Source organism: Rissa tridactyla, chromosome W (assembly GCF_028500815.1).
Source record: "Rissa tridactyla isolate bRisTri1 chromosome W, bRisTri1.patW.cur.20221130, whole genome shotgun sequence".
NCBI lineage: Eukaryota > Metazoa > Chordata > Aves > Charadriiformes > Laridae > Rissa > Rissa tridactyla.
The window spans coordinates 18,778,621-18,804,208 of NC_071496.1; the positions used below are offsets into that span (position 1 = coordinate 18,778,621).

The window sequence follows — 25,588 nt, forward strand, 5'->3', positions numbered from 1 at the left end:
TTTCTGTTCTCTCAAGCCCTCTCTCAAGGACGCAGCTTTATCTCATCAAGGTCGAACAGACCTATGCTGCTCTCTATTCCCACAATTCCCCCTTTTTGTTTTTCTACTACAAAAGCTTGATTAATCATTCTTTGCATTATTTTCTGTAGGCAGCCTAAGATACAGGGCACAACAAGCATTAAGGCACACATAAAGAATAGCAACAACAATCCAGCTTTTACAATTGATGATAGCCATCCAGAAATACCCGAACTGTGCAGCAGGTTGTTTAGCCAGTCCCATTCATTGTCAATCTGTAGCTGATTAAACCCTTTTTTTCAATTGCTGGATACTTTTATGGATAGACTCAGAGTGGTCAGAAAGATTCATACAACACATACCTTCAAAACCTTCACACCCGTGGCTTTGTGCTAAAAGCAAAAAATCAATGACAGCTCTATTTTGAAGCATAGCATGCCGAATAGCGTCTACATCTGCTAATAACCCACTTAATGCTAACGATGTGGCATTGGTCTGTTTAGCCAGCCAACACCCTATTTTATTCAGCATAATTAATGCCGTTGCTGTTCCTAGCGAAGGAAGAATACTTAGCCCTATTCTTTGTCCGAGATTCGGGAATGTTATATGGTCATCACAGGATGGAGTAAAGGTATGAACTGTTCTCTTGGCTCTGTGGTTACTGTGTGCTCTGCTCACTGTGTCTTTGGCCGTACGCAGGCCTCTGCTCGTAGATCTGCCACATCTCCCCCTTTTTTGTTTAACACCAGACCATTTATTAACAAGGTCGCCATGACTTGTGCTTCTACTCGTTGTGACGCTCTTAGCAGGTTATATACTAAACACAATTAAAAACAGAATCAAAAAGAACCCTGCTAAGGCAATAAATACCCAGATTCCTAAATTTAGCCCAGAAAGCCAATTTCTTTGGATTTACCCACGAGAAATCCTTTTGTAATATTTCAAATGCATTGCGGTTCATTAAGTCTTGAATCTTTAGTATTTGAGCTTTTAGCTGATCATGGAAAGGACGAATATTTTGTTGCAACGACATGTCAAAAGCACCTTGGAGATGGTGTTTAACCATTTCCCAGCCATGTAGCAACGTATTCCAGGGGAGAGATGTAACACAAAGTCTTCGAGAGTTGTACTCCCAATCCCAATACAGAGAAAGACGTGTTTTTAACGCATTTTGCCGATTCCCTATCCATAGTACTGCTGTTTTATACCTTACTCGCGTTAAATTTACACAATAAGATTGATTACATTCTTGTATACTTGCATTTTGAGCCAAAGCAAACATACGGATGAGAAGTACAAATCATTACAGAATTTTCTTGCTCACAACTTCTATTTGTTGCAGTGTTATCTGTGGTTAGCATGCACCCCGGTTTAAGGTGCTTATAGTACACCTTCGGTTCTTCAGGCCATTCAACAGTTCTTCCAAAATGTCGCTCTACTGCTGTGGATGACAAAGAAGACATGTTTAGAAAATTTAAAACATGAGTTGCTTTATACAATCACTCCTGAGGTGTCATACCTACGGGATTCCCCCTTTTTTGTTTAGCAAGCATGGTTTTTAAAGTATGATGCATACGCTCCACAATTGCTTGCCCAGCCGGGGAATGAGGAATACTGGTGACATGTTTAATACCCCATGTCTGTAAAAAAAAAAGGCCTGTACTTTAGCGGACACATAAGCTGGTTCATTATCAGTTTTTATAGTTTTCGGTACTCCCATGACTGCAATGCATTGCAACCAATGTCGAATAACATCACAAGCCTTCTCTCCTGTAGGAGCAGTAGCCACAACAAAGTGAGAAAACAAATCAACTGAAACATGTCCAAATTCCATAATGCGCGTAACATCGGATTGCCAAAGTTCATCAGGTGTAAGCCCTCGCAGGTTAACCCCTGCAAATGATGGCAGAGGAGCCAGCTGCTGACAATCGGCACAAGTTCACACAATACCATGTGCTTGTTGTTGTGTTAAAGAAAATTGCTTCCTCAATGCCTTCGCATTTTGATGAAAAAAATCATGCGACATTTTAGCTTGCTGCATAATGTTCGGAGTTGTTACCGACAGAGTGTGATAATCTGCAACTGTGTTTCCCTCAGTTAAAGGACCAAGTAAACAGCTATGAGAGCGTATGTGGACAATAAAAAAAGGAAACTGTCTTTTTCATAAAAGCAACATTAATTGCAGTAAGAGATTAAATAACAATTGGTTCTCTACTTGATTTATAAACGCTCCTTCAAGTCTTTGAACAATATCAGTAACATATTGAGAGTCTGCTACTACATTTAACGGTTCCTGTTGAAATAAGTCAAAAGCCTTTACTGTGTCCCTGAACCATCTACAAACACCGTACGGGTGCCAGCAAGAGGCTTTGGCCCTAGCAGGATGCGTGGCTGTAAAGGAATTTGTGAAAGTGACTGTAATAGTCTGTGCCAGGGCAAAGAATAATTTATTTGCCCAATATAATCTACTAAGGCAATTTGTAGGTTAAGACTTTGTGATAACCAAGGGTCAAGGTCGTCCTTTTTGACGGGGACATGTATGTGGCTTGGATCCATTCCAGAAAGCTGCTGACGGCACAAACAACCCTGGAAAAACAATCGTGGTAACATTTCAATCATCATAGCTACCGGTTTTGAAAAGGTATGTGGCAAAAATACCCACTCTAATGCAGTCAGGCTCTTTGTGAGTGCATCATCCCACTGTCCTATCAGGGCGTAAGGTTGAAATTCTTGATATATCACAAACAGTCAGATAGGAAGGTGTTCAATGCGTCTTGCAGCAGTAGTAGACTATATCGTATCTTGCAACGTGCTGTAATGCCTTCTGAGCTGTTGGGGTTAATGAACGTGGAACTTATTGGGGGGGGAGCAGGGGGGGGCCAGACACAGGGCTTCAGGGCGTCCCCTGTATCTTCAAAATGTGCTCATGTCTCTCCCCCTCTCTGACCCGAGACAGCCCCCTTACATCCTGCACTGGATTGAGTGGAGAAGTACAGGCTAGAGTCGCTGCACGCGTGGCCAGCGTATGCAGTGAGTCTCACCAAACTCATGATCCAGCTTTGCTAACAGCGGCTGTCTGATACCTGACTACACTGCTGTACTCCCTTCTTGTTATCTTCTTCTGTGAAGGTCAGGTTCTCATGGATACACACATAGTTTTTAGAGCAACATATTCTACAACTCGTACAAGGGTACGACGCAAAGCGGCATCTACAACTGATCGTATAATGCTTATTAAACACGGCAAACAGCATACTAAACATAACAGACAAATTCCTTCCACACAGGCGATGAGTATAATTTGCTTCAACCAACCCCACCCCCAAGTCCATCCAGCAAAGAGATTTCACCCAGTGGTCTCCACAAGTTGCTGGTTCGGTCGGTGCAGTTCCTGCAACTGGGCATGGATGGATTTGGAGTGGTCACTTAGATTCATACCATACAGTCCTTTAAAATCTTGACAACCATGTCTGTGAGCTGAAAGCAAAAAATTAATTGCAGCTCTGTTTTGCATGTCGAATACTATCTACATCTAGCAATAACTCAGAAATAGCTGTACTAGTAGCATTGTTAAACTTATCCTTGGCAGCAAGAGAGTCCTTGTTAGCAAGAATCCTTGGCAGCAAAAGAGTCCTTGTTAGCAAGAGCGCATGCGGACTCCCTGTTCTCGCTGGTACTGTGCTTTGATCTTCTTCCACAACAGGCCAAGATTCTCAAGCAGCTGGATAAGGTGTCTGTGAGTCCATTACAGGCTTATGTCATCCAAATGTTTTTCTTGCCAGCACCCGAGGCTGAATAACAACTGGTGTGATATATGTGTTTTCCAGCACCCAGGTGCGAGTCCCTTGAGTGTATTTACAATCCTCCTTGCCGATCTTCCATTGCTTTCCCATATTCCACCCCCTTGCTCAAGAGACCGCTTCTGCTGGGGTTCATTTTAGTCTCGCAGGGTATAACACAGAGCAATCTACTAAGGCATGCAATAACATAGACACATATAGGAAAAAAACCAAAAACATATCTCTATGGTACTGCTTTGAATCAGGTGTCCTATTTCTCTTTTTCTGCCGCTTTCTCGTAGCGCGTATGGCATACTTTTGTGCTAACGTGGCACATTTCCCATCTAATTGTTCCTGGGGTTTTTTTCCTTTTTTTTTTTCTTTTTTTCCTTTTTTCTTTTTTTTTTTCCCCCCATCACTTACGACTGACATAAAAATCTGCCTTTGCAACAAGAGCTCAGTTTCTCATTTTTCCTTAAGTTTCTCATTTTCCTACAGAGCATCCTATAGATTTTGGCTCAACTCCTTTTCCCAATCAACCATGATCTTATAGACAAACAACAAACAACTAGCCGTACGCCCTGCACGGGCGAGCCGTTCCCGAGAGCGTAAGCGTGTCGGCTGGTGAAAACTCCCCCAATATTTCAGGACTTCCATCGGTTCTACGGCCCATCCTGGTGTATCTACCTGGGGCGCGCTTGCCTTACGTCTATAAACATTGTGTATACACAAACTTCTTCACTTGACGGAGTGTCAGCCCTAGTCGCGTACGAGAACAGTACCACACCGGGCAGAACACCTGCTCAAGGGGAGTCACCTAACGACACTGCTCACAACAAAAAACAAACAGTAGCACAGATGCTGATCAGCAGGTATAAGCTGGCGCCCGCACACACTTACACAGCAGACATACAAAACCAGCACTTCTATCTCAGGGAGACAACTGGGGAGGGGAGGGGAGGGGCTGAGGCGGGCGGTGGCAGGAGCAAAACATCTCCGGCTCCATCCTTCTCTGCTGACATTCTGACAATACACCGCAATACCCCGATTCCAGCTGTGCACGTATAAGCGGTTGATAAGGAGGAACAGATGCAGCACCGGTTGCCCCAGATGGAGCAGCATCGTTATTGCTCGCAGCTTGTCTGATATCCTCCTGTTTCCTTATCATCTCTAGAATTTGCCGCCAATCTGTTTGATAAGAGATAGATCCCACTCGGTTGCAAGCTTCTGTCATATCTATTAAGCCTGGATTCTTTAAGGCTTGTAATATACGCCTACCCATAAAAAGAACTCGCTGTGTTGGGGTAGAAATAACTTCGGCTAGCTGCTTGATATCGAATGGAGTTAGTATGTGTCCTTTCATAATGTTATTTAATAGTCCTTGTGCATAAGGGGAGGTTAGTCCATGCTGCCTAATTGTTTTCCGCATTTCTCTAACCAGCTCCCACCTTATCGGTTCCCAGGTGTTCGGTCCGTTTTGATTAAACAGTACCGGACAGGCGATGTCAGCAGCGGCTTCCATATCGCCGTCCTGTAATGCCTGTTTACGTAAGTTCTGCCAGTGTTGAGCAGGATTATAAATTGCAGTGACCGCCGGACTTGGTGCCGGACTTGCCGGACCCTTGCTTTTTAGCCACGCCAGTAAAAGTTGAAAAGTTCCTTCATCGTATTGAATACCCCTTCTACTTAAAAACTTTTCTAATATACATACAATTGCTTTTTCCTCTGAGGAAATTTTCGATCCCATCCTCACACGTCCCCGGCTGCTCACCTTTTCCTGGTGATTATTCGTCCGGACTGCAGCTCTCCTTCCCGCTGCCTTTTTTCTCGTTCAGCCGGGCTGCTCCACCGGTCGTACGTTCCTACGATTTAAGTCCCTGTTCGGGCGCCATTTGTGGAGCATGGATTCACGGACTCTGGCAGGGTACAGACCAAAGACCTTTATTGCAACAATCCGACAGGCTTTATAGCTATACACACTCTCCACGCGCAAGTTGTGTCCTGCTGACAGGTTGAAGGCTGACTGCCACGCGCTTCTCTGCTTCTTCCGATTGGTTTCTGCTGTCTGTTCACGAGGAGCAGCAACTTCATTCTCGCGTCCTGTTTCTTGCTGATTCTTACTTGTTTTTCTGTTCTCTCAAGCCCTCTCTCAAGGACGCAGCTTTATCTCATCAAGGTCGAACAGACCTATGCTGCTCTCTATTCCCACAAGTTCACATACCAACTCTTCCATCACTGGTGGTGGGTCTGTGTTTGCATCAACCTGGATTTTTGTTCCCAGGGCCTGCGGCCCAACAGTGCTGGTAAAGACCGAGGTGAAGAAAGTGTTGAGAAATTCTGCTTTTTCAGCGTTGTTGGTGACTAATTCACATCTCCTGTTTAACAGTGGACCAATATTTTCCTTCTGTTTCTGCTTGTTTTTTATGTACCTGAAGAACCCTTTCTTGTAGTTTTTGACATCTCTGGCCAATTTCAATTCAAGCTCAGCTTTTTCTTTTGTAACTGCATCTCTGCACGCCCTGGCAATGCCCTTGTAGTTCTCAACAGGTGTTCGTCCGCTTTTCCATCTCTGGTACGCTTCTCTCTTGGTTTTGAGCAGACTCGGAAGCTTACAGTTAAGCCAAGAGGGTCTCTTGCTCCGCCTATTTCCCTTACCTTTAAAGGGGATGAACTGGTTTTGCGCTTCCAGGAGAGCGTTCTTGAAAAACTCTCAGCACTCGCTAGCTCCTTTATCCTCCATAGAAGCTTCCCATGGAATCCCTCCCAATTGAGCTCTGAGTGAGCTGAAGTTTGCTCTTCTAAAATCTAACACCTCTGTCTTCGTACTGACCTTCAGTGCGCTCAGCAGGATCCCAAACTCCACAATATTGTGATCACTGCAGCCAAGGCTATCACTAACTGAGATATTACAAAGCAGGTTTTCTTGGTTTGTGAGTAGCAAGTCCAGCAGTGCCTCGTTCCTGGTCGGCACATCTAACATTTGTATGAGGAAGCAGTCCTCTGCGCATTCCAGGAACTTGATGGATGACGTGTGAGCTGCTGTATTGTTCTTCCAACAAATGCCTGGGTAGTTGAAGTCACCTGTAAGAACCAGGTTCTGTTGACCTGAAGCTTGCTTAAGTGACTTGCATAATGCTTCATTGGCCTTTGCATCTTGGTTTGGAGGTCAGTAGCAAATGCCTACTGTAAGATCCCCCTTGGAGATGACCCCTCTGATCTTGACCCAGAGGCATTCGATAGGGCTTCCACAATCACTGTAGTTGACTTCTATACATTCAAGGTTCTCCTTACCATAGAGCGCGACTCCTCCTCCTCTTCTTCCCTGCCTGTCTTTACGAAACAGCCTATAGCCATCCGTTGCGATCCTCCAGTCATGTGAGTTGTCCCACCATGTTTCACTTATTCCTATGATATCATAACTTTCTGACTGTTCCTCCTGTTTGTTCCCCAGGCTCCGTGCATTGGTATACATACACTTGAGGTGGTTGATCTTCTGGTTCTCATCTTGGGAGGCAGCTAAGGAACATTTGTCACTGCTCTGCTTGGCCTGGTTTATTCCCCAGTTGGTTGCAGTAGCGTGAGCGTTGACACTTTGGACCCCACGCCCCAAGTCCTTCATTTTAAAGCCCACCTCACCAAGTTGGCCAGCCTGCTGCCAAAGATTCCTTTGCCCCTTCTAGACAGGTGGATCTCATCCCTCTCTAACAGGCCATATTCATCAAAGAATGTTCCATTGTCATAAAAGCCAAAACCCCCATGACAGCACCAGCCACGTAGCTGGGAGTTGATATGCATCATCTGCCCGTTTCTGGCTGCTTCCTTTCCTCTGACTGTTGAAATGTAGGAAAAGATGACTTGGACACTAATTTTTTTCACTTGCACCCACAGGGCTTTATAGTCTTCCTTAATTCTGCCCAGGTTCTGGTTTGCAGTGTCATTCCTGCCCACATGAAAGAGTAACAATGGGTAGTAGTTTGTGTTCTTGACGAGTTGTGGCACCCTCTCTGCAACACCTTGAATCTTAGCTCCCAGGAGGCAGCATACCTCACGTGACTCCCTGTCAGGACAGCAGATGGGCGTCTCAGTGCCCTTTAACGGGGAGTCACCCACTACTAGCACTCGTCGTTGTTTTTTACCATATCTATTGTGTGTGCTGGTGCAGGTCCTCCTGGCAGACCTTGCTCCTGGTTGTCTATAGCTGTTAAAGCTTCATATCGTTAGTTTGGTTTGATGCCAGAGGGTGGGGGCTGAAGCGTAGTCCTGCTTTTGTGGGTCACCAGGGTCCAAGGTGCCTCATTCTCGGTAGTATCCACTGCAGGAGCATGGTTATGAAACCACCTATCTATCTCTGTCTCAGCTCCTCTGATACTACACAACCTTTTAATCATTTCTTGCAACTCATCCACCTGACGTAACAGATCATCAACCTGTGCATGCCGTGTGCAAGTACTTACCTTACCGCCAGGAGAAGGAGAAGGGTCTGGGCACTCACTGCAGCCTACCACCTGTACTGAAGTTTCCCTCCTTACCAGTTCCATCTGGGTGGATGCATCACACATCCGAGGGGCCTTCTCTGTAGGAGCACCCGTTTTAGCTCTGAGGCGAGTGCCGACCATTTTGTCAGAGACCTTGAGCGCTTCCCTGGGCTGTGGACCAACAAGCAGAGTGCAGGGCCCTTCTGCGTGAACTGCCACGCAAATTGCTGCGCCACGCCCTGTTTTGCCGCCCTGTTTGCAGCACTCCTGGTCGCTAGTGCTTCCTAGGGCCATTTAAATGTCCCGTGGTTGCTTCCAACAACGTCCCCTCTGCCACTTCAACCTTGCTCGCATTAGCTGCTGGCTCCTGGCAGGGCTCTCTGCTCTTCCTTGGGTTTCCCTGGCTCTGGGAACCCCCTGTCCACCTCGATCTAGTGCCCAGCTGCAGAACTTACCATGTCCGCTGCTGTGTTCCGCGCAGACTGAATGTTACTTTTGGTTTCGCCACGTTTAATGAATGGCTCAAAGCTGCGTCAGGGGAGGTTCAGACTTGACATTAGGAAAGCTTTCTTTACCGAGAGGGTGGTCAAACACTGGAACAGGCTTCCTAGAGAGGTGGTCAATGCCCCATGCCTGTCAGTCTTTAAGAAGCTTTTGGACAATGCCCTCAATAACATGCTTTATCTTTCGGTCAGCCCTGAATTGGTCAGGCGGTTGGACCAGATGATTATTGTAGGTCCCTTCCAACTGAACTATTCTATTCTAGTCATGGTGGTCTGCTGAAGTTCCCACTGACTGGAAAAGGGGAAACGTAACCCCCATTTTCAAAAAGGGAAAAAAGGAAGACCTGGGGAGCTACAGGCCAGTCAGTCACACCTCTGTGCCTGGCAAGATCATGGAGCACATCCTCCTGGAAAATATGCTAAAAGTCACATGGAAAATGAAGAGGTGATTGGTAACAGCCAACATGGCTTCACCAAGGGCAAGTCATGCCTGACAAATTTGGTGACGTTCTATGACGGGGTTAAAGCGTTGGTGGATAAATGAAGAGCAACTGACATCGTCTACCTGGACTTATGCAAAGCATATGACACTGTCCCGCATGACATTCTGGTCTCTAAATTGGAGAGACATGGATTTGATGGATGGACCACTCGGTGGATAAGGATCTGGCAGAATGGTCGCGCTCTAAGAGTTAACGGCTTGATGGCCAAGTGGAGACCAGTGACAAGTGGTGTTCCTCAGGAGTCAGTACTGGGACTGGTACGATTGAACATCTTTGTTGGTGACATGGACAGTGGGATTGAGTGCACCCTCAGCAAGTTTGCCGATGACACCAAGCTCTGTGGTGTGGTTGACACGCTGGAGAGAAGGGATTCCATCCAGAGGGACCTGGACAGGCTTGAGAGGTGGGCCTGTGCAAACCTCATGAAGTTCAACGAGGCCAAGTGCAAGGTCCTGCACCTGGGTCACAGCAATCCCGAGCACAAATAAAGGTTGGGCGGAGAATGGCTTGAGAGCAGCCCCGAGGAGAAGGACTTGGGGGTGCTGGTGGACGAGAAGCTCAACATGAGCATCCTGGGCTGCATCAAAAGGAACTTTTGATGGGACTTAGGAATAAAAGGAGGGTTTACCACCTTTGGAAGAAGGGACAGGCAACTCAGGAGGAGTACAGAGATCTCGTTAGGTTATACAGAGAGAAAATTAGGAAGGCAAAAGCCCAGCCGGAGCTCAACTTGGCCACAAACCTTAAGGAGAACAAAAAAAGTTTTTATAAATACATCAACAAAAAGAGGGCCAGGGAGAATCTCCATCCCTTACTGGGTGCGGGGGGGAAAGTTGCAACCAAGGACGAGGAGAAGGCTGAGATACTTAATGCCTTCTTTGCCTCCGTCTTCAATAGTCACACCAGCTATCCCCAGGGTGTTCAGCCTCCTGAGCTGGAAGATAAGGATGGAGAGCAGAACAACCCACCCATAATCCAGGAGGAAGTAGTCAATGATCTGCTTCTGCACCTAGACGCACATAAGTCTATGGGGCCGGATGGGATTCACCCAAGAGTACTCAGGGAGCTGGCGGGAGAGCTCACCAAGCCTCTCTCCATCATTGATCAACAGTCTCGGTCAACAGGGGAGGTACCAGATGACTGGAGGGTGGCTAATGTGACGCCCATCTACAAGAAGGGTCGGAAGGAGGATCCGGGGAACTACAGGCCTGTCAGCCTGACCTCGGTACCTGGAAAGATCACGGAGAGGATCATCTTGAGTGAGCTCTCACGGCAAGTGCAGGGCAGCCAAGGGATCAGGGCCAGCCAGCATGGGTTTAGGAAAGGGAGGTCCTGCTTAACCAACCTGATCTCTTTCCATGACCATGTGACCCGCCTTCTGGAGGCGGGGAAGGCTGTGGACATTGTCTCTCTGGACTTTGGTAAGGCCTTTGACACCGTCCCCCACAGCATTCTCCTGGAGAAGCTGGCGAATCATGGCATAGACAAGTGTACTCTTTGCTGGGTAAAAAAATGGCTGGATGGCCGTGCCCAGAGAGTTGTGATCAATGGGGTGAAGTCCTCTTGGCGGCCAGTCACCAGTGGTGTCCCTCAGGGCTCAGTCTTGGGGCCAGTTTTGTTTAATATCTTTATCAATGATCTGGACGAGGGGATTGAGCGCGCCCTCGGTAAGTTTGCAGACGACACCAAGCTAGGTGGGAGAGTTGATCTGCTTGAGGGTAGGGAGGCTCTACAGAGGGACCTGGACAGGCTGGATCGATGGGCCAAGGCCAACTGTATGAGGTTTAATAAGGCCAAGTGCCGGGTCCTGCATTTCGGTCCCAACAACCCCAAGCAACGCTACAGGCTTGGGGAAGAGTGGCTGCTGGAAAGCTGCCCAGCAGAAAAGGACCTGGGGGTGCTGGTGGACGGCCAGCTTAACATGAGCCAGCAGTGTGCCCAGGTGGCCAAGGAGGCCAACAGCATTCTGGCTTGTATCAGGAATAGCGTGGCCAGCAGGAGTAGGGAAGTGATCGTGCCTCTGTACTCGGCACTGGTGAGGCCTCTCCTCGAGTACTGTGTTCAGTTCTGGGCCCCTCTGTACAAGAGGGACATTGAGGTGCTGGAGCGGGTCCAGAGGAGAGCTACCAGGCTGGTGAGGGGTCTGGAGACCAGGTCATATGAGGAGAGGCTGAGGGAGCTGGGCATGTTTAGTTCGGAGAAGAGGAGGCTGAGGGGAGACCTCATTGCCCTCTACAGCTACCTGAAAGGAGGTTGGAGAGAGGTGGGTGTTGGCCTCTTCTCCCAGGTGAATAATGACAGGACCAGAGGAAATGGTCTGAAGTTGCGGCAGGGGAGGTTTAGATTAGACATTAGGAAGAATTCCTTTACTGAAAGAGTGGTCAGGCACTGGAACAGCCTGCCCAGGGAGGTGGTTGAGTCACCATCCCTAGAGGTATTTAAGAAACGTCTAGATGTGGCACTTCAGGGCATGCTCTAGTGGCAGAGATTGTAGGGGGTTTTGTGTGTGTGTATGGTTGGACTCGATGATCTCAGAGGTCCTTTCCAATCATGAAGATTCTATAATTCTACGAAAAGAAGCGTGGCCAGCAGGTCGAGGGAGATGATTCTTCCCCTCTACTCCACTCTGGTTAGACCCCACATGGAGTACTGTGTCTAGTTCTGGGGCCCCCAACATAGGAAGGATGTGGACCTTTTGGAACCAGTCCAGCAGAGGGCCACGAAGATGACCAGAGGGCTGGAGGACCTATGCTATGAGGACAGGCTGAGAGAGTTGGGCTTGTTCAGCCTGGAGAAGAGAAGGCTCCAGGGAGACCTTATAGCAGCCTTCCAGTACCTAAAGGGGGCCTATAGGAAGGATGGGGAGGGACTCTTTATCAGGGAGTGTAATGATAGGACAAGGGGTAACAGTTTTAAACTGAAAGAGTGTAGATTTAGATTAGATATCAGGAAGAAATTCTTTACTGTGCGGGTGGTGAGGCAGTGGAACAGGTTGCCCAGGGAAGCTGTGGATGCCTCTTCCCTGGAAGTGTTCAAGGCCAGGCTGGATGAGGCTTTGAGCAGCCTCGTCTAGTGGGAGGTGTCCCTGCCCATGGCAGGGGGCTTGGAACTAGATGATCTTTAAGGTCCCTTACAACTCACACCATTCTATGTTTCTATGATATTCTGGAGTGTGGTAATATCTATTCTTTTGTTGTAATGTTATTTTGTGGGTACTGTAGGAAGTCTCTAGGAGGTATCTGAATAAGCATGGGGCAGACTGGCAAATTGGAAGACAGTCCTGTGTCTCTCAAATCTAGCACTTCTCAGGTCATTGTAGATGCTAATAATTTACATCACTGTGCAAATTGTGCAAGTATCCATTATAACCACAAACAGTCATATGTTTTTGCTTCCTCTCAACACAGAATTCATGTCAGCTTTCCAATATCCTCTTTGCCTCTTATTATACTGCTGTATTCTCCCAGAGTAGAGTGTGAGGTTCTTTTTCCTTTGAAATAATTTCCCATGACATTCTTAGACCTTGGTCACATTCCAAGTCTTCCCTAATCAATCTAGCATTGTAAAATGTCAGATTTCATTTTCTTTCCTATGAGCCTATTTGACTATACCTTTTATATTTGTAGCATAAGAGTAAACTTTCTGTTCCTGTCTCTTGTTCATTAGTTCCTTTCATACCCAAGAGATTTTCTTCTCTTATTCTTTGCCTTCTTACTGAATCATCACCACTTCCTTCCTCTGCATAATGTAGCTGTGAGAAGATTTTCACCTAAAGAGAAATCAGCAAGGTGTCTTTCCTGATGTTATTGCACTTATCAGAGGTTCTGTGCTCTGTCTTGGGAAAAAATGCATAAGAAAAGGGTCAGTCTACAATTTTATTTCAGGCCTGTTGCACTAAAGCCAAAAAAGTCATAAATCCAGAATAACAGAGAGCTTGTAAGTTTTCCTCTTGTGAAAAGGCTGGCACTGACTTTAGGGCTAGACCATGTCCTAGATGAGTTAGTTCCATGAAAGCTTAAGAAAAGGCCTTGGTTTAAATTTACTTTTCTTTCTTTCCTTCTTTCTTTCTTTGGCCAGCTCTTTCAGTATCCTGGGATGAATCCTATCGGGCCCCATAGACTTATGTGCATCCAGCTGGAGCAGCAAGTTTCAAATGAGTTCAGAGTCGACTGTGAATTTATCATTCTCCTAGTCCTCCAACACAGGGCTCCAGGGGTCCCAGGGCCCAGAATCTGTGTTAAAGACAGAGGCGAAGAAGGCATTAAATGTCTCTACTTTGTCTACGTCCCTATTTATGGGGTGACCGACCTCATCAAGTAATGGATCAATGTTATCTCTGATCCTCCTTTTGCTGTTAACATATTTTAAAAAGCCCTTTTTGTTGTCCTTCACAGTGCTGGCCAGCTTGAACTCTAATCGAGCTTTGGCTGCACGAATTTTCTCCCTACAGTGGTGAACAGCATCTATGTAGTCCTGTGTCACCTGTCCTTGCTTCCAATGTCCATACACTTTCCTTTTCCACCTAAAGTTCCAGAAGAAGATCCCTGCTCAGCCAGGTCGTCCTTCTGCATCTCTTGCTTGACTAATGACACTTTGGAATTGCCTGCTCCTGTGCTCTTAAGAGATGGCTCTTAAAAAGTAACCAACACTCGTGGACCCCAATACCTTCAAAAGCAGATTCCCAGGGGATCTTACTAATTAGCTCCTTCAGCAGCCCAAAGTCTGGTCTCCCCATATCCAGGGTCAAAATTTTGCTGGCAGAAAAAAAGATAAAGCAGAACCAAGAAAGACGTATTGTTCTCCCCACCCATACTTAATGTGCAGTGATTGCACACTCTAATACACAATGTAGTGATTATTTTCTTCTATGCTGTTGAGTGGTGGAGTTCATTGGCTTTATATTGGGAGCTTCTATGTTTCCTAGCTGATTTTGTAGGGATGAGATGAGTTAATTTTATAGAATCATCAGCCAGCAAGGGCTTGGTACAGCATATTCTGGCTGTGAACCTTTTCTGCTTTTTTCTTGGCCGAATAGAACTGGCAAAACCAAATATTTTCATTACTCTGTTTGTTCCCTCCACCATCCTTCTTTAATGTGTGTAAATAGTGGTTCTCAGGATGACAAACCTGACACAATCAAGAAAGGAACATCATGTTTTTATTTAAAGCAAGATTAAATTTTTTAAAAAATATAATATCTTCAAAACCTGGAGATTTTAAATTATGAAAAATGACGTTTGGGGATTTAGGTTGAAAAGTTGGTTTAGAAAGCCTTATAAATCAAACTAAACATTGTCTATAATCTATGAGCCAATCTAAGGCAACCCTATCGTGCATGGAACTCATTTATCTACATCCACTGGTATCCATCTGCCAAGATGCCAAATTCATCTTGTGTAGACTACTGACAAAATTGTGAAGATGTCCCAGAAAACCAACCTGGGAATGGTTCCAAGCTGCATCAGGGGAGGTTCAGACTTGACATTAGGAAACATTTCTTTACCGAGAGGATGGTCAAACACTGGAACAGGCTTCCTAAAGAGGTGGTTGATGCTCCATGCCTCTCAGTGTTTAAGAGGCATTTGGACAATGCCCTTAATAATATGCTTTAACTTTTGTTCAGCCCTAAAGTGGTCAGGCAGTTGGACTACATGATCATTGTAGGTCCCTTCCAACTGAACTATTCTATTCTATTCTATTCTGTTCTATTCTATTCTATTCTAAAAGGATGATGTCTCACATCTAAAACTTGATTTTTGAAGAGAAAAATAATAATTAGTTGGGATACAAACAACATAATGAAATAATGCTCTGCTCTTCTGGAACAAATTTTGTTAACAAACATTTTCACTTATCACAGGAAAGAAATAATTGCATCATCAGAGATAATTGCACCATCAGGATGTATCGAATAATACATTCATTCAAGAATATATTAATTATTTTTTTTTTAGAGTACTGCATTTCTTTTGATTTGAGCCAACATATATTTGCAGGGAATTAAGGGGAGGAAATGAGTATAAAGCAGAATGACTGGTCAATAAACACCATGGTGATCGTTTCTCTTCCTTGCTTAGTATACTGCATCACTGTACCCTGTATGATAAATTGTATTAAGGAGGACACAACTTTAATTGTAGTCACAAGAGGACACACATTCTTAGCAAAGCTGACATTTTGACAGAAAAAGAGATGAGGGGAGACATATGCCCATAGATGATGGTGGTTTTTGTTAGACAAGAGTTCAGTTTAAACTAAAAGAGGGTAAATTCAGACTAGATATAAGGAAGAAATTTTTTATGATGAGGGTGGTGAAACACTGGAACAAGTTGCCCAGAGAGATGGTAGATGCCCCATCCCTGGAAACATTCAAGGTCAGGTTGGACAGGGCTCTGAGCAACCTGATCTAGTTGAAGATGTCCCTGGTCATGGCGGGGGGAGTGGACTAGAATCATAGAATGGTTCGGGTTAGAAGGGACCTTAAAGATCATCTAGTTCCAACCCACCTGCCATGGGGTCCTCCATAGGCTGCAGGTGGATATCTGCTCCTGCTCCACTGTGGATCTCCATGTGTTGCAAGGGGACAACCTATGTCACCATGGTCTTCACCATGGACTGCAGGGGAATCTCTGCTCTGGCACCTAGAGCACCTCCTCTCCCCCCTCCTTACTGACCTTGGTGTCTGCAGGGTTGTTTCTCTCACATATTCTCACTCCTCTTTCCCAGCTGCTGTATGAGATTTAATAAGGCCAAGTGCCGGGTCCTGCATTTCGGTCCCAACAACCCCAAGCAACGCTACAGGCTCGGGGAAGAGTGGCTGCTGGAAAGCTGCCCAGCAGAAAAGGACCTGGGGGTGCTGGTGGACGGCCAGCTTAACATGAGCCAGCAGTGTGCCCAGGTGGCCAAGGAGGCTAACAGCATTCTGGCTTGTATCAGGAATAGCGTGGCCAGCAGGAGTAGGGAAGTGATCGTGCCTCTGTACTCGGCACTGGTGAGGCCTCTCCTCGAGTACTGTGTTCAGTTCTGGGCCCCTCTGTACAAGAGGGACATTGAGGTGCTGGAGCGGGTCCAGAGGAGAGCTACCAGGCTGGTGAGGGGTCTGGAGACCAGGTCATATGAGGAGAGGCTGAGGGAGCTGGGCATGCTTAGCTTGGAGAAGAGGAGGCTGAGGGGAGACCTCATTGCCCTCTACAGCTACCTGAAAGGAGGTTGGAGAGAGGTGGGTGTCGCCTCTTCTCCCAGGTGAATAATGACAGGACCGGAGGAAATGGTCTGAAGTTGCGGCAGGGGAGGTTTAGATCAGACATTAGGAAGAATTCCTTTACTGAAAGAGTGGTCAGGCACTGGAACAGCCTGCCCAGGGAGGTGGTTGAGTCACCATCCCTAGAGGTGTTTAAGAAACGTCTAGATGTGGCACTTCAGGGCATGCTCTAGTGGCAGAGATTGTAGGTTGGTTTTTTTGTTTGTTGTTTTTTTGTGTGTGTGCGTATGGTTGGACTCGATGATTTCAAAGGTCCTTTCCAACCATGAAGATTCTATGATTCTGTTACAAAACACCATCATTAATAACCTGGATGATGTGACAGAGTGTACCCTCAGCAAGTTTGCAGATGACACGAAACTGGAAGGAGTGGCTGATACATCACAGGGTCGTGCTGCCATCCAGAGGGACCTTGACAGGCTGGAGAAATGGGCTGACAGGAACCTGATGAAGTTCAACGAGGGGAAGTGCCAAGTCCTGCACCTGGGGAGGAACAACCCCATGCACCAATATATGCTGGTGGCCACCCATCTGGAAAGCAGCTTTGCAGAAGAGGACCTGGGGGTCCTGGTGGACACCAGGTTGAATATGAACCAGCAATGTGCCCTTGCCGCAAAGAAGACAAATGGTATCCTGGGCGGCATCAGGCAAAGTATTGCCGGCAGGTCGAGGGAGGTGATCCTTTTCCTCTACTCAGCACTGGTGAGGCCACACCTGGAGTACAGTGTCCTGTTCTGGGCTCCCCAGTAGTACAAGAGAGACATGGTCATGAAGGAAATAGGAGACCCGGTCACCCGGGATATGGAGAAAGCTCAGGTACTGAATGACTTTTTCGCCTTGGTCTTCACCAGCAAGGGCTCCAACCACACCACCCAAGTTGCAGGATGCAAAGGCAGGATCTATGAGAATGAAGAACCACCCACTGTAGTTAGAAGATCAGGTTCGAGACCGTCTGAGGAACCTGAAAGTGCATAAGTCCATGGGGCCGGACGAAATCCATCCACGGGTCCTGAGGGAGCTGGCAGACGAAGTCGCTAAGCTGCTTTCCATTATATTTGAAAAGTCGTGGCAGTCTGGTGAAATTCCCACTGACTGGAAAAGGGGAAAAATAACCCCCATCTTCAAAAAGGGAAAAAAGGAAGACCCGGGGAACTGCAAATCGGTCAGTCTCACCTCTGTGCCCAGCAAGATCATGGAGCAGATCCTCCTGGAATCTCTGCTAAGGCACATGGAAAATGAGGAGGTGATTGGTGACAGCCAACATGGCTTGACCAAAGGTAAATCGTGCCCGACAAATTTGGTGGCCTTCTAAGATGTTGCCACGGCATTGGTGGATAAGGGGAGAGCAACCGACGTCATCTACCTGGACTTATGCAAAGTGTTTGACACTGTCCCGCATGACATCCTGGTCTCTAAATTGGAAAAGCATGGATTTGATGGATGGACCACTGGAACTGGCTAGATAGATAAGGATGGATAAGGAACTGGCTAGATGGCCGCACTCAAAGTAAGTAATAATAGAATAATAAAAATTAAAGAAAAAAGCATACAATATATACAAAACCGTCTCCAGCTCCCAGGATGACGATTGCGTCACCAGCAGATACAGGGAAAGTCACAGACTGGAGTCAGCGACGGACAGGAGCTGAATTCCGGAACTAGAGTCAGGAGTGCTCGGATCGGGATCAAAGGCAGACGAACAGACAGTGTCCTCCTCAGATGTCAGCCACTGAAGAAAAAAAACATGAGCCAGAGCCCCCTTGCCCCTTTGATCCCTCAGCTTTTATACTGAGCATGATGCAAATGGGATGGAATACCCTGTTGGTCAGTTTTGGGTCACCTGTCCCGTCTGCTCCTCCCTGTGGGTGGGACCCCTCTACGCTTCTCCGCTTCCGACCCTCTAACGGGGCAAAACAGCGAAGTTAGCTGACCTTGGTTGTTATAGCAATAAGTCTAAGCAAGAGCCTTTGTGCATCCCATTCCTTGGTATAATCAGGCCTTATCACTCTGAGGGTGAACAGTTTCTGAACAATATGCTGTTCATTTCAGACTTTAGTCAGTTAGAAGAGGCCCAGCTAAAAAGTAAAATTACAAATCAGAAAATTGGTTCTGTTTTACCTCAAACCAGGACACCCACCAAGACGCTCTTTCGCTCACCCTCTCCAGCGGGACAGAGGGAGAAAATAAGATGAAAAAGCTCATTGGTCAAGATAAGGACAGGGAGATCTCTCACCTGTCACGGTCAAAATAGACTTGACTTGTGGAAATTAATTTAATTTGTTGCTACCAATTGAAAATAAAGTAGGATAACAAGAAACAAAACAAAACTGAAACCACCTTCCCCCCACCCCACCCTTTCTTCCCAGACTCACCTTCACTCCTAACTTTTCTACCTCCTCCACCTATGAGAAGCTCAGGAGGGATGGGGAATGGGGGTTGCAGTCAATTCATAACAGTTCCTCTCTGCTGCTCCTTCCTCCTCACACTTTTACCTCTGCTCCAGCATGGGGTCCCTACCACAGGAAACAATCTTTCAAGAACTGCACCAACATGGGTCCTTTCCACAGGGTACAGTCCTTCAGGAACAGACTGCTCCAGTGTGGATCCCCAATGGGACACAGTTCCTGCCAGACAACCTGCTCCTACTGGCTCTGGAACTGGCTCTGTCTGGCACAGGGGTGGCTCGTTTTCTCAGAGAGGTCACCCCTGCAGCCCCCGCTACCAAAACTTTGATATGTGTCACGGTTTAGGCCAGATTGGCCAATGACAAGACAACAGATGCTATCCCCCACCTCTCGCTCCAAGGAGAGGAAGGAGAGAGATAAAGAGATTCATGAGTTTAGAAAAAACTGAACTACTTTCATGAAATATTAATAATAAAATAAAAAGGAAATAATGAAATAGATAGTATATATACAAATATATACAAAACCCTATCAAGCTCCCAGGGAGATGTCACTAGCAAGCACTGGGGAAGTTCCAGATCGTACGCAGTGACAGATGGGAATTGGATTCCAGATCTTGATTCAGGAACCCACGGACCGGGATCAAAGGCAAACAAACAGACAAGGTCCTCCTTGGGCATCAGTCATTGAAGAAAGAGAGCCATTGAAGAAGCCAAACCATCGAAGAAGAGACTGACCCTTTGATCCCTCAGCTTTTATACTGAGCACGGCAGATGGGATGGAATACCCTAATGGTCAGTAACTAACCAGTTGGCTTGTGCTAAATGCTTGTCCCAGTTTTTAAAGGATCCACCACCCATTGCTTTCAGGGTAGTGTTTACCAATCCATTATATCGCTCGATTTTCCCAGAAGCTGGTACATGATAGGGGATATGATATACCCACTCAATGCCACGTTCTTTTGCCCAATTACTTATAAGACTGTTTTTGAAATGAGTCCCGTCGTCTTTCTGGAGTACCATGTCGCCACAAGACTTGCTTTTCAAGGCCCAGGATGGTATTCCTGGCAGTAGCATGGGGCACGGCATAGGTTTCCAACCATCTGGTGCTTTCTTCCACCATAGTAAGCACATAGTGCTTACCCTGGTGGGTTTGAGGGAGTGTGATATAGTCAATTTGCCAAGCCTCCCCATACTTATATTTTAACCATTGTCCCCCATACCAAAAAGGTTTTAATGTTTTAGCTTGCTTGATTTCGGCGCATGTTTCTCAGTTGTGGATAACATGCGCAATAGCATCCATGGTTAAATCCACCCCTCGGTCACAGACCCATTTATATGTTGCATCCCTTCCTTGATGACCTGAAGTGTCATGGGCCTACCAAGCTAAAAACAGTTCACCTTTATGTTCCCAGTCCAAATCTGTCTGGAAAATCTTAGCAGCCTGGTCCACTTGCTGATTGTTTCAATGTTCCTCAGTGCCCCGACTCATGGGTATGTGGGCATCTGCATGGCATGCCTTCACGACTAGTTTCCCTAGCCAGTCATCAATATCTTGCCATAATTCAGCAGCCCAGATGAGTTTACCTCTGTGCTGCCAGTTGCTCTGCTTCCACTGCTTTAAACATCCCCACAGAGCATTGGCTACAATCCATGAGTCAGTATAGACATATTGGCCACTTTTATCATTCAGCAATGTCTAATGCCAGCTGAATGGCTTTTACCTCTGCAAATTGACTTGATTCACCTTGTCCGTCAGCAGCTTCTGCGACTTGTCATGTAGGACCCCACACAGCAGCTTTCTACCTTCGATGCTTTCCTACAATACAACAAGACCCATCAGTGAACAAGGCATGCTGTTTCTCATTATCTGAGAGTTCGTTATATGGTGGGGTTTTCTCAGCAGGAGTCACCACCTCTAGTGGCATTGTGAAGTTTTTGCCTTCAGGCCAGTTAGTGATCACTTCTACGATTCCTGGCTGATTGGGGTTTCCTATTCGAGCTCGCTGTGTGATTAAGGCAACCCATTTACTCCAGGTAGCATCGGTGGCGAGATGAGTAGAAGGAACTTTACCCTCGAACATCCAGCCCAGCACTGGTAATCAGGGCACCAGGAGGAGCCGTGCTTCAGTACCAATTACTTCTGATGCAGCTCTAGCTCCTTCATATGCTGCCAAGATCTCTTTCTCTGTTGGGGTATAGTTGCCCTCGGAGCCTTTATATCCTTGACTCCAGAATCCTAGGGGTCGACCTCGAGTCTCCCCTGGTGCTTTCTGCCAGAGGCTCCAGGTAGGGCCGTTGTCCCCGGCTGCAGTGTAGAGCACGTTTTTAATGTCCTGTCCTGTTCAGACAGGTCCAAGTGCTACTGCAAGCACGATCTCTTATTTAATTTGCTCAAAGGCCTGTCGTTGCTCAGGACCCCACATAAAATTATGTAAAATCATTTTTCTTTCGAGTCACTTCATAGAGAGGTGTCACAATCTGACTCTAACCTGGAACGTGCATTCTCCAGAAACCCACAACGCCTAAAAAGGCTTGTGGTTCCTTTTTGTTAGTAGACGGGGACATAGCTGTTATTTTGTTAATCACATCCATTGGGATCCGGCGACGCCCATCTTCCCACTTAATTCCCAAGAACTGGATGTCTTGTGCAGGTCCCTTGACCTTACCTCTTTTTATAGCAAAACCTGCTTTCAGAAGAATCTTGATTATTTTCTTACCTTTCTAGAAAACTTCTTCTGCTGTATTACCCCACACAATGATGTCATCAATGTATTGAGCAACTGACGTCATCTACCTGGACTTATGCAAAGTGTTTGACACTGTCCCGCACGACATCCCGGTCTCTAAATTGGAAAGGCATGGATTTGATGGATGGACCACTTGATGGATAAGGAGTTGTCTAGATGGCCGCACTCAAAGGGTTGCAGTCAATGGCTCGATGTCCAAGTGGAAACCAGTGACGAGTGGCATTCCTCAGGGGTCAGTACTGGGACCGGTGCTGTTTAACATCTTTATCAGTGACATGGACAGTGGGATTGAGTGCACCCTCAGCAAGTTTGCTGATGACACCAAGCTGTGTGGCACGGTCGACACGCTGGAGGGAAGGGATGCCGTCCAGAGGGACCTGGACAGGCTTGAGAGGTGGGCCTGTGTGAACCTCATGAAATTCAACCAGGCCAAGTGCAAGGTCCTGCACCTGGGTCGTGGCAATCCCAAGCACAAATACAGGTTGGGCAGAGAATGGCTTGAGAGCAGCCCTGAGGAGAAGAACTTGGGGGTGCTGGGAGACGAGAAGCTCAACATGAGCCGGCAATGCGTGCTTGCAGCCCAGAAAGCCAACCGCATCCTGGGCTGCATCAAAAGAAGCGTGGCCAGCAGGTCGAGGGAGGTGATTCTGCTCCTCTACTCCGCTCTGGTGAGACCCCACCTGGAGTACTGCATGCAGCTCTGGAATCCTCAGCCCAAGAAGGACATGGACCTGTTAGAGTGGGTCCAGCAGAGGGCCACGAAGATGATCAGAGGGCTGGAGGACCTATGCTATGAGGACAGGCTGAGAGTTGGGCTTGTTCAGCCTGGAGAAGAGAAGGCTCCGGGGAGACCTTATAGCAGCCTTCCAGTACCTAAAGGGGGCCTACAGGAAGGATGGTGAGGGACTCTTTATCAGGGAGTGTAATGATAGGACAAGCGGTAATGGTTTTAAACTGAAAGAGGGGAGATTTAGATTGGGTATTAGGAAGAAAATCTTTACTGTGTGGGTGGTGAGGCACTGGAACAGGTTGCCCAGGGAGGTTGTGGATGCCCCTTCCCTGGAAGTGTTCAAGGCCAGGATGAATGAGGCTTTGAGCAGCCTCGTGTAGTGGGAGGTGTCCCTGCCCATGGCAGGGGGGTTGGAACTAGATAATCTTTAAGGTCCCTTCCAACCCGAACTATTCTATGATTCTATGATTCTATTGCAGGTGTTCTGGAGCTCCACCCTTCTCCAGTGCTGTCTGGATCAGCCCATGGTAAATAGTAGGGCTGTGTTTCCACCCCTGGGGCAGTCAGTTTCAGGTGTGTTGGACGCCCCTCCAAGTGAAGGCAAACTGTGGCCTGCACTCTGCTGCTAAAGGAATGGAGAAAAATGCATTAGCAATGTCAGTTGTAGCATACCATTTGGCTGCCTTTGACTCCAGTTCATATTGGAGTTCTAGCATGTCTGGCACAGTAGCACTCAGTGGTGGTGTGACTTCATTCAGGCCACCAGAGTCTACTGTTAGCTGCCAGTCTCCATCAGACTTTTGCACTGGCCATATAGGGCTGTTAAAGGGTGAGTGAGTCTTGCTGATCACTCCTTGGGTCTCCAGCTGATGAATCAGGTTCTGAATGGGAATCAGGGAGTCTCGGTTAGTGCAATACTGTCATTGATGCACCGTGGCAGTAGCAATTGGCACCTGCTGTTCTTTAACCTTCAGCAGTCCCACCACAGAAGGGTCATCTGAAAGGCTGGGTAAGGTAGACAGCTGTGTGATATCCTCAGTCTCTACAGCTGCTATACCAAAAGCCCACCTTTTGGGTCTTTGAAATACCCTCTCTTGAGGCAGTCTATGCCAAGGATGCACAGAGCATCTGGGCCAGTCACAATGGGGTGCTTCTCCCATTTGTTCCCAGTTAGGCTCACTTCAGCCTCCAATACAGTCAGTTCTTGAGACCCGCCTGTCACACCGGAAATAGTGATGGATTCTGTCCCTTTATGATTCGATGGCAATAGGGTGCACTGTGCACCAGTGTCCACAAGGGCTTTATACTTTTGTGGCTCTAATGTGCCAGGCCATCAAATCCACACAGTCCAATAAACTCGGTTATCCCTCTCCTCCTCCTGGCTGGAGGCAGGGCCCCCCTAACTTTGAGGACAACATCTACCATTAGCAGATGAGTTCCTGTCTGGACCAGAGAACTGCTTACCATGGACTGTATCAGCCACCCTCCTGAAAAAATTCTTTTTGTTGCCACAGCAACAAGTATAAGCAAGAGCCTCTCTCACTGAACAGAAAGTTGGCTCTGCTCCATCCCAAACCAGGACAATATGTAAATCTAATACATGTGCCTACACCCTCGTTCTGACTCTAGTAGCTGACACTTAGTCCTTGCAAGAAACATACACATGGGATAGAGAGTGGGATTACGCAGAGAGACAGTTGAGAAAAGATTTAATAAGAAGATAGGACAGACTGCAGTGGTCAGGCACAGGGCTCAGCTAGACAAGCATACTGACCAGCCCTGTATTTAACCCTTTCTTTCTATCCTCTTCTTTGTTTCTCCCTGCTTTCCATTTTCCCAACATGTCCCTTTATGGGTTTGCATAGTACTATTGATTCCCTTACCCCTCCCAGTCTGGTGTCCAGGATCTACCCTGGTTTATAATCTTAGTCCTCCTGGAAGTGGCGCCCGTAGTTTCTTGTTAGCCTATCAATTAGTGTGAGTGGCAAGGTTTGTTTCTTCTCACTCTTTCCGTGTTTGTTTTGTCAAGTCTGCCTCTTTGCATATTTTGTTTCTGGCTTCCCCCTTTTCCTTAGTTTCCCAACTGACAAGGTCCCTGATTAGATAACCTTGCTGGAATAAACATTCTCACACTCCACATGTCCTCATCAATTAGTATGACTTACCAGGTTTGGTTCTCATCACTGCCTTCCTTATTATTTGTTAGTCAGGTTTGTGTCCCTGTATATTCTTGTTTATGGTTTCCTCCTTTACTTATTACACCTTTTTTGCATTGAAAAGGTCCTTGACCAGATACCCTTAAAGGAACAGACACTCTCTTTCTACATATGCTTACAAATATCACTCATTTTTTTTGTATATAATCCTTGAGACTTGTTTTGTTTACATCTCTCTCACTTTTTCAATAGTATTTTGTTTCTTCAGGTTAATACTTAACACTTAAGTGTTTTCCCCTAGAGTGTTTTTAATTGTTACTAAACTTTAATTCTAGTTTCTCTTTCTCTTAGGTGGATGAAATTCCAGATGGAGCAGTAAAACCTCCTGTGAATAAAATGCCTATATTCTTTTTTGGCACTCATGAGACGTAAGTCCTTTAGACTAAAGGGCATATTGTTTTCATTGCAGGATGTCTTAACAGTAGCTTAACAGTTTGCATCGTGTGTTTGAAAATTATGTGATTCAGTAGCAGACTATATTTTCTTAAATTAATCTCCAGTGGTAAGATAGGCAGCTTTCTTTCCACATTTGCTATGAAATGGTGTGGTTATAGTCTACTATCCCCTGCAACACGCACTTTTTCCTGCTCAGTAAAAAAGCAGGAGCCTACCCAAAGTGGTATGATTGATATATCTATCTTTTGTAAGGGATTTTAACTATAGTCCCGTGTATCCTCAAAACTGTGTTCTAAGGGTAGATGAAATAAAGCTGAAAAATCAAAAATATGGAATAAGTAGCATTTGAGTCCTTTGAGGGGGAGAAGGGGAAGGTTTGAGAATAAGTCAAGAGGTGCATTTGAAGCCCAGGGTCTCATCCCAGTTAGTTTCATGCCTGCTATTATGTTAAGTATCCAAGAAAGACAGAACACTAACATTTTGGTAACACTAACATTTTGCAATGGAACATGACATTTCCTTTGAAAGAACCTGATTTTTCCCACTTCTAAAT

At 46.4% G+C, this 25,588-nt stretch overlaps 1 protein-coding gene across 1 annotated transcript in view; it reads left to right on the top strand.

The window, feature by feature from the left end:
- The window catches only part of LOC128902118 (lens epithelium-derived growth factor-like), a 69,346-nt gene that overhangs the window by 16,328 nt on the left and 27,430 nt on the right, over positions 1–25,588 (top strand). Inside the window, exon 3 of the mRNA XM_054184509.1 lies at positions 24,931–25,007. Coding sequence (XP_054040484.1) covers positions 24,931–25,007 — 77 coding nt within the window. The remainder of the gene's footprint in view (positions 1–24,930; positions 25,008–25,588) is intronic.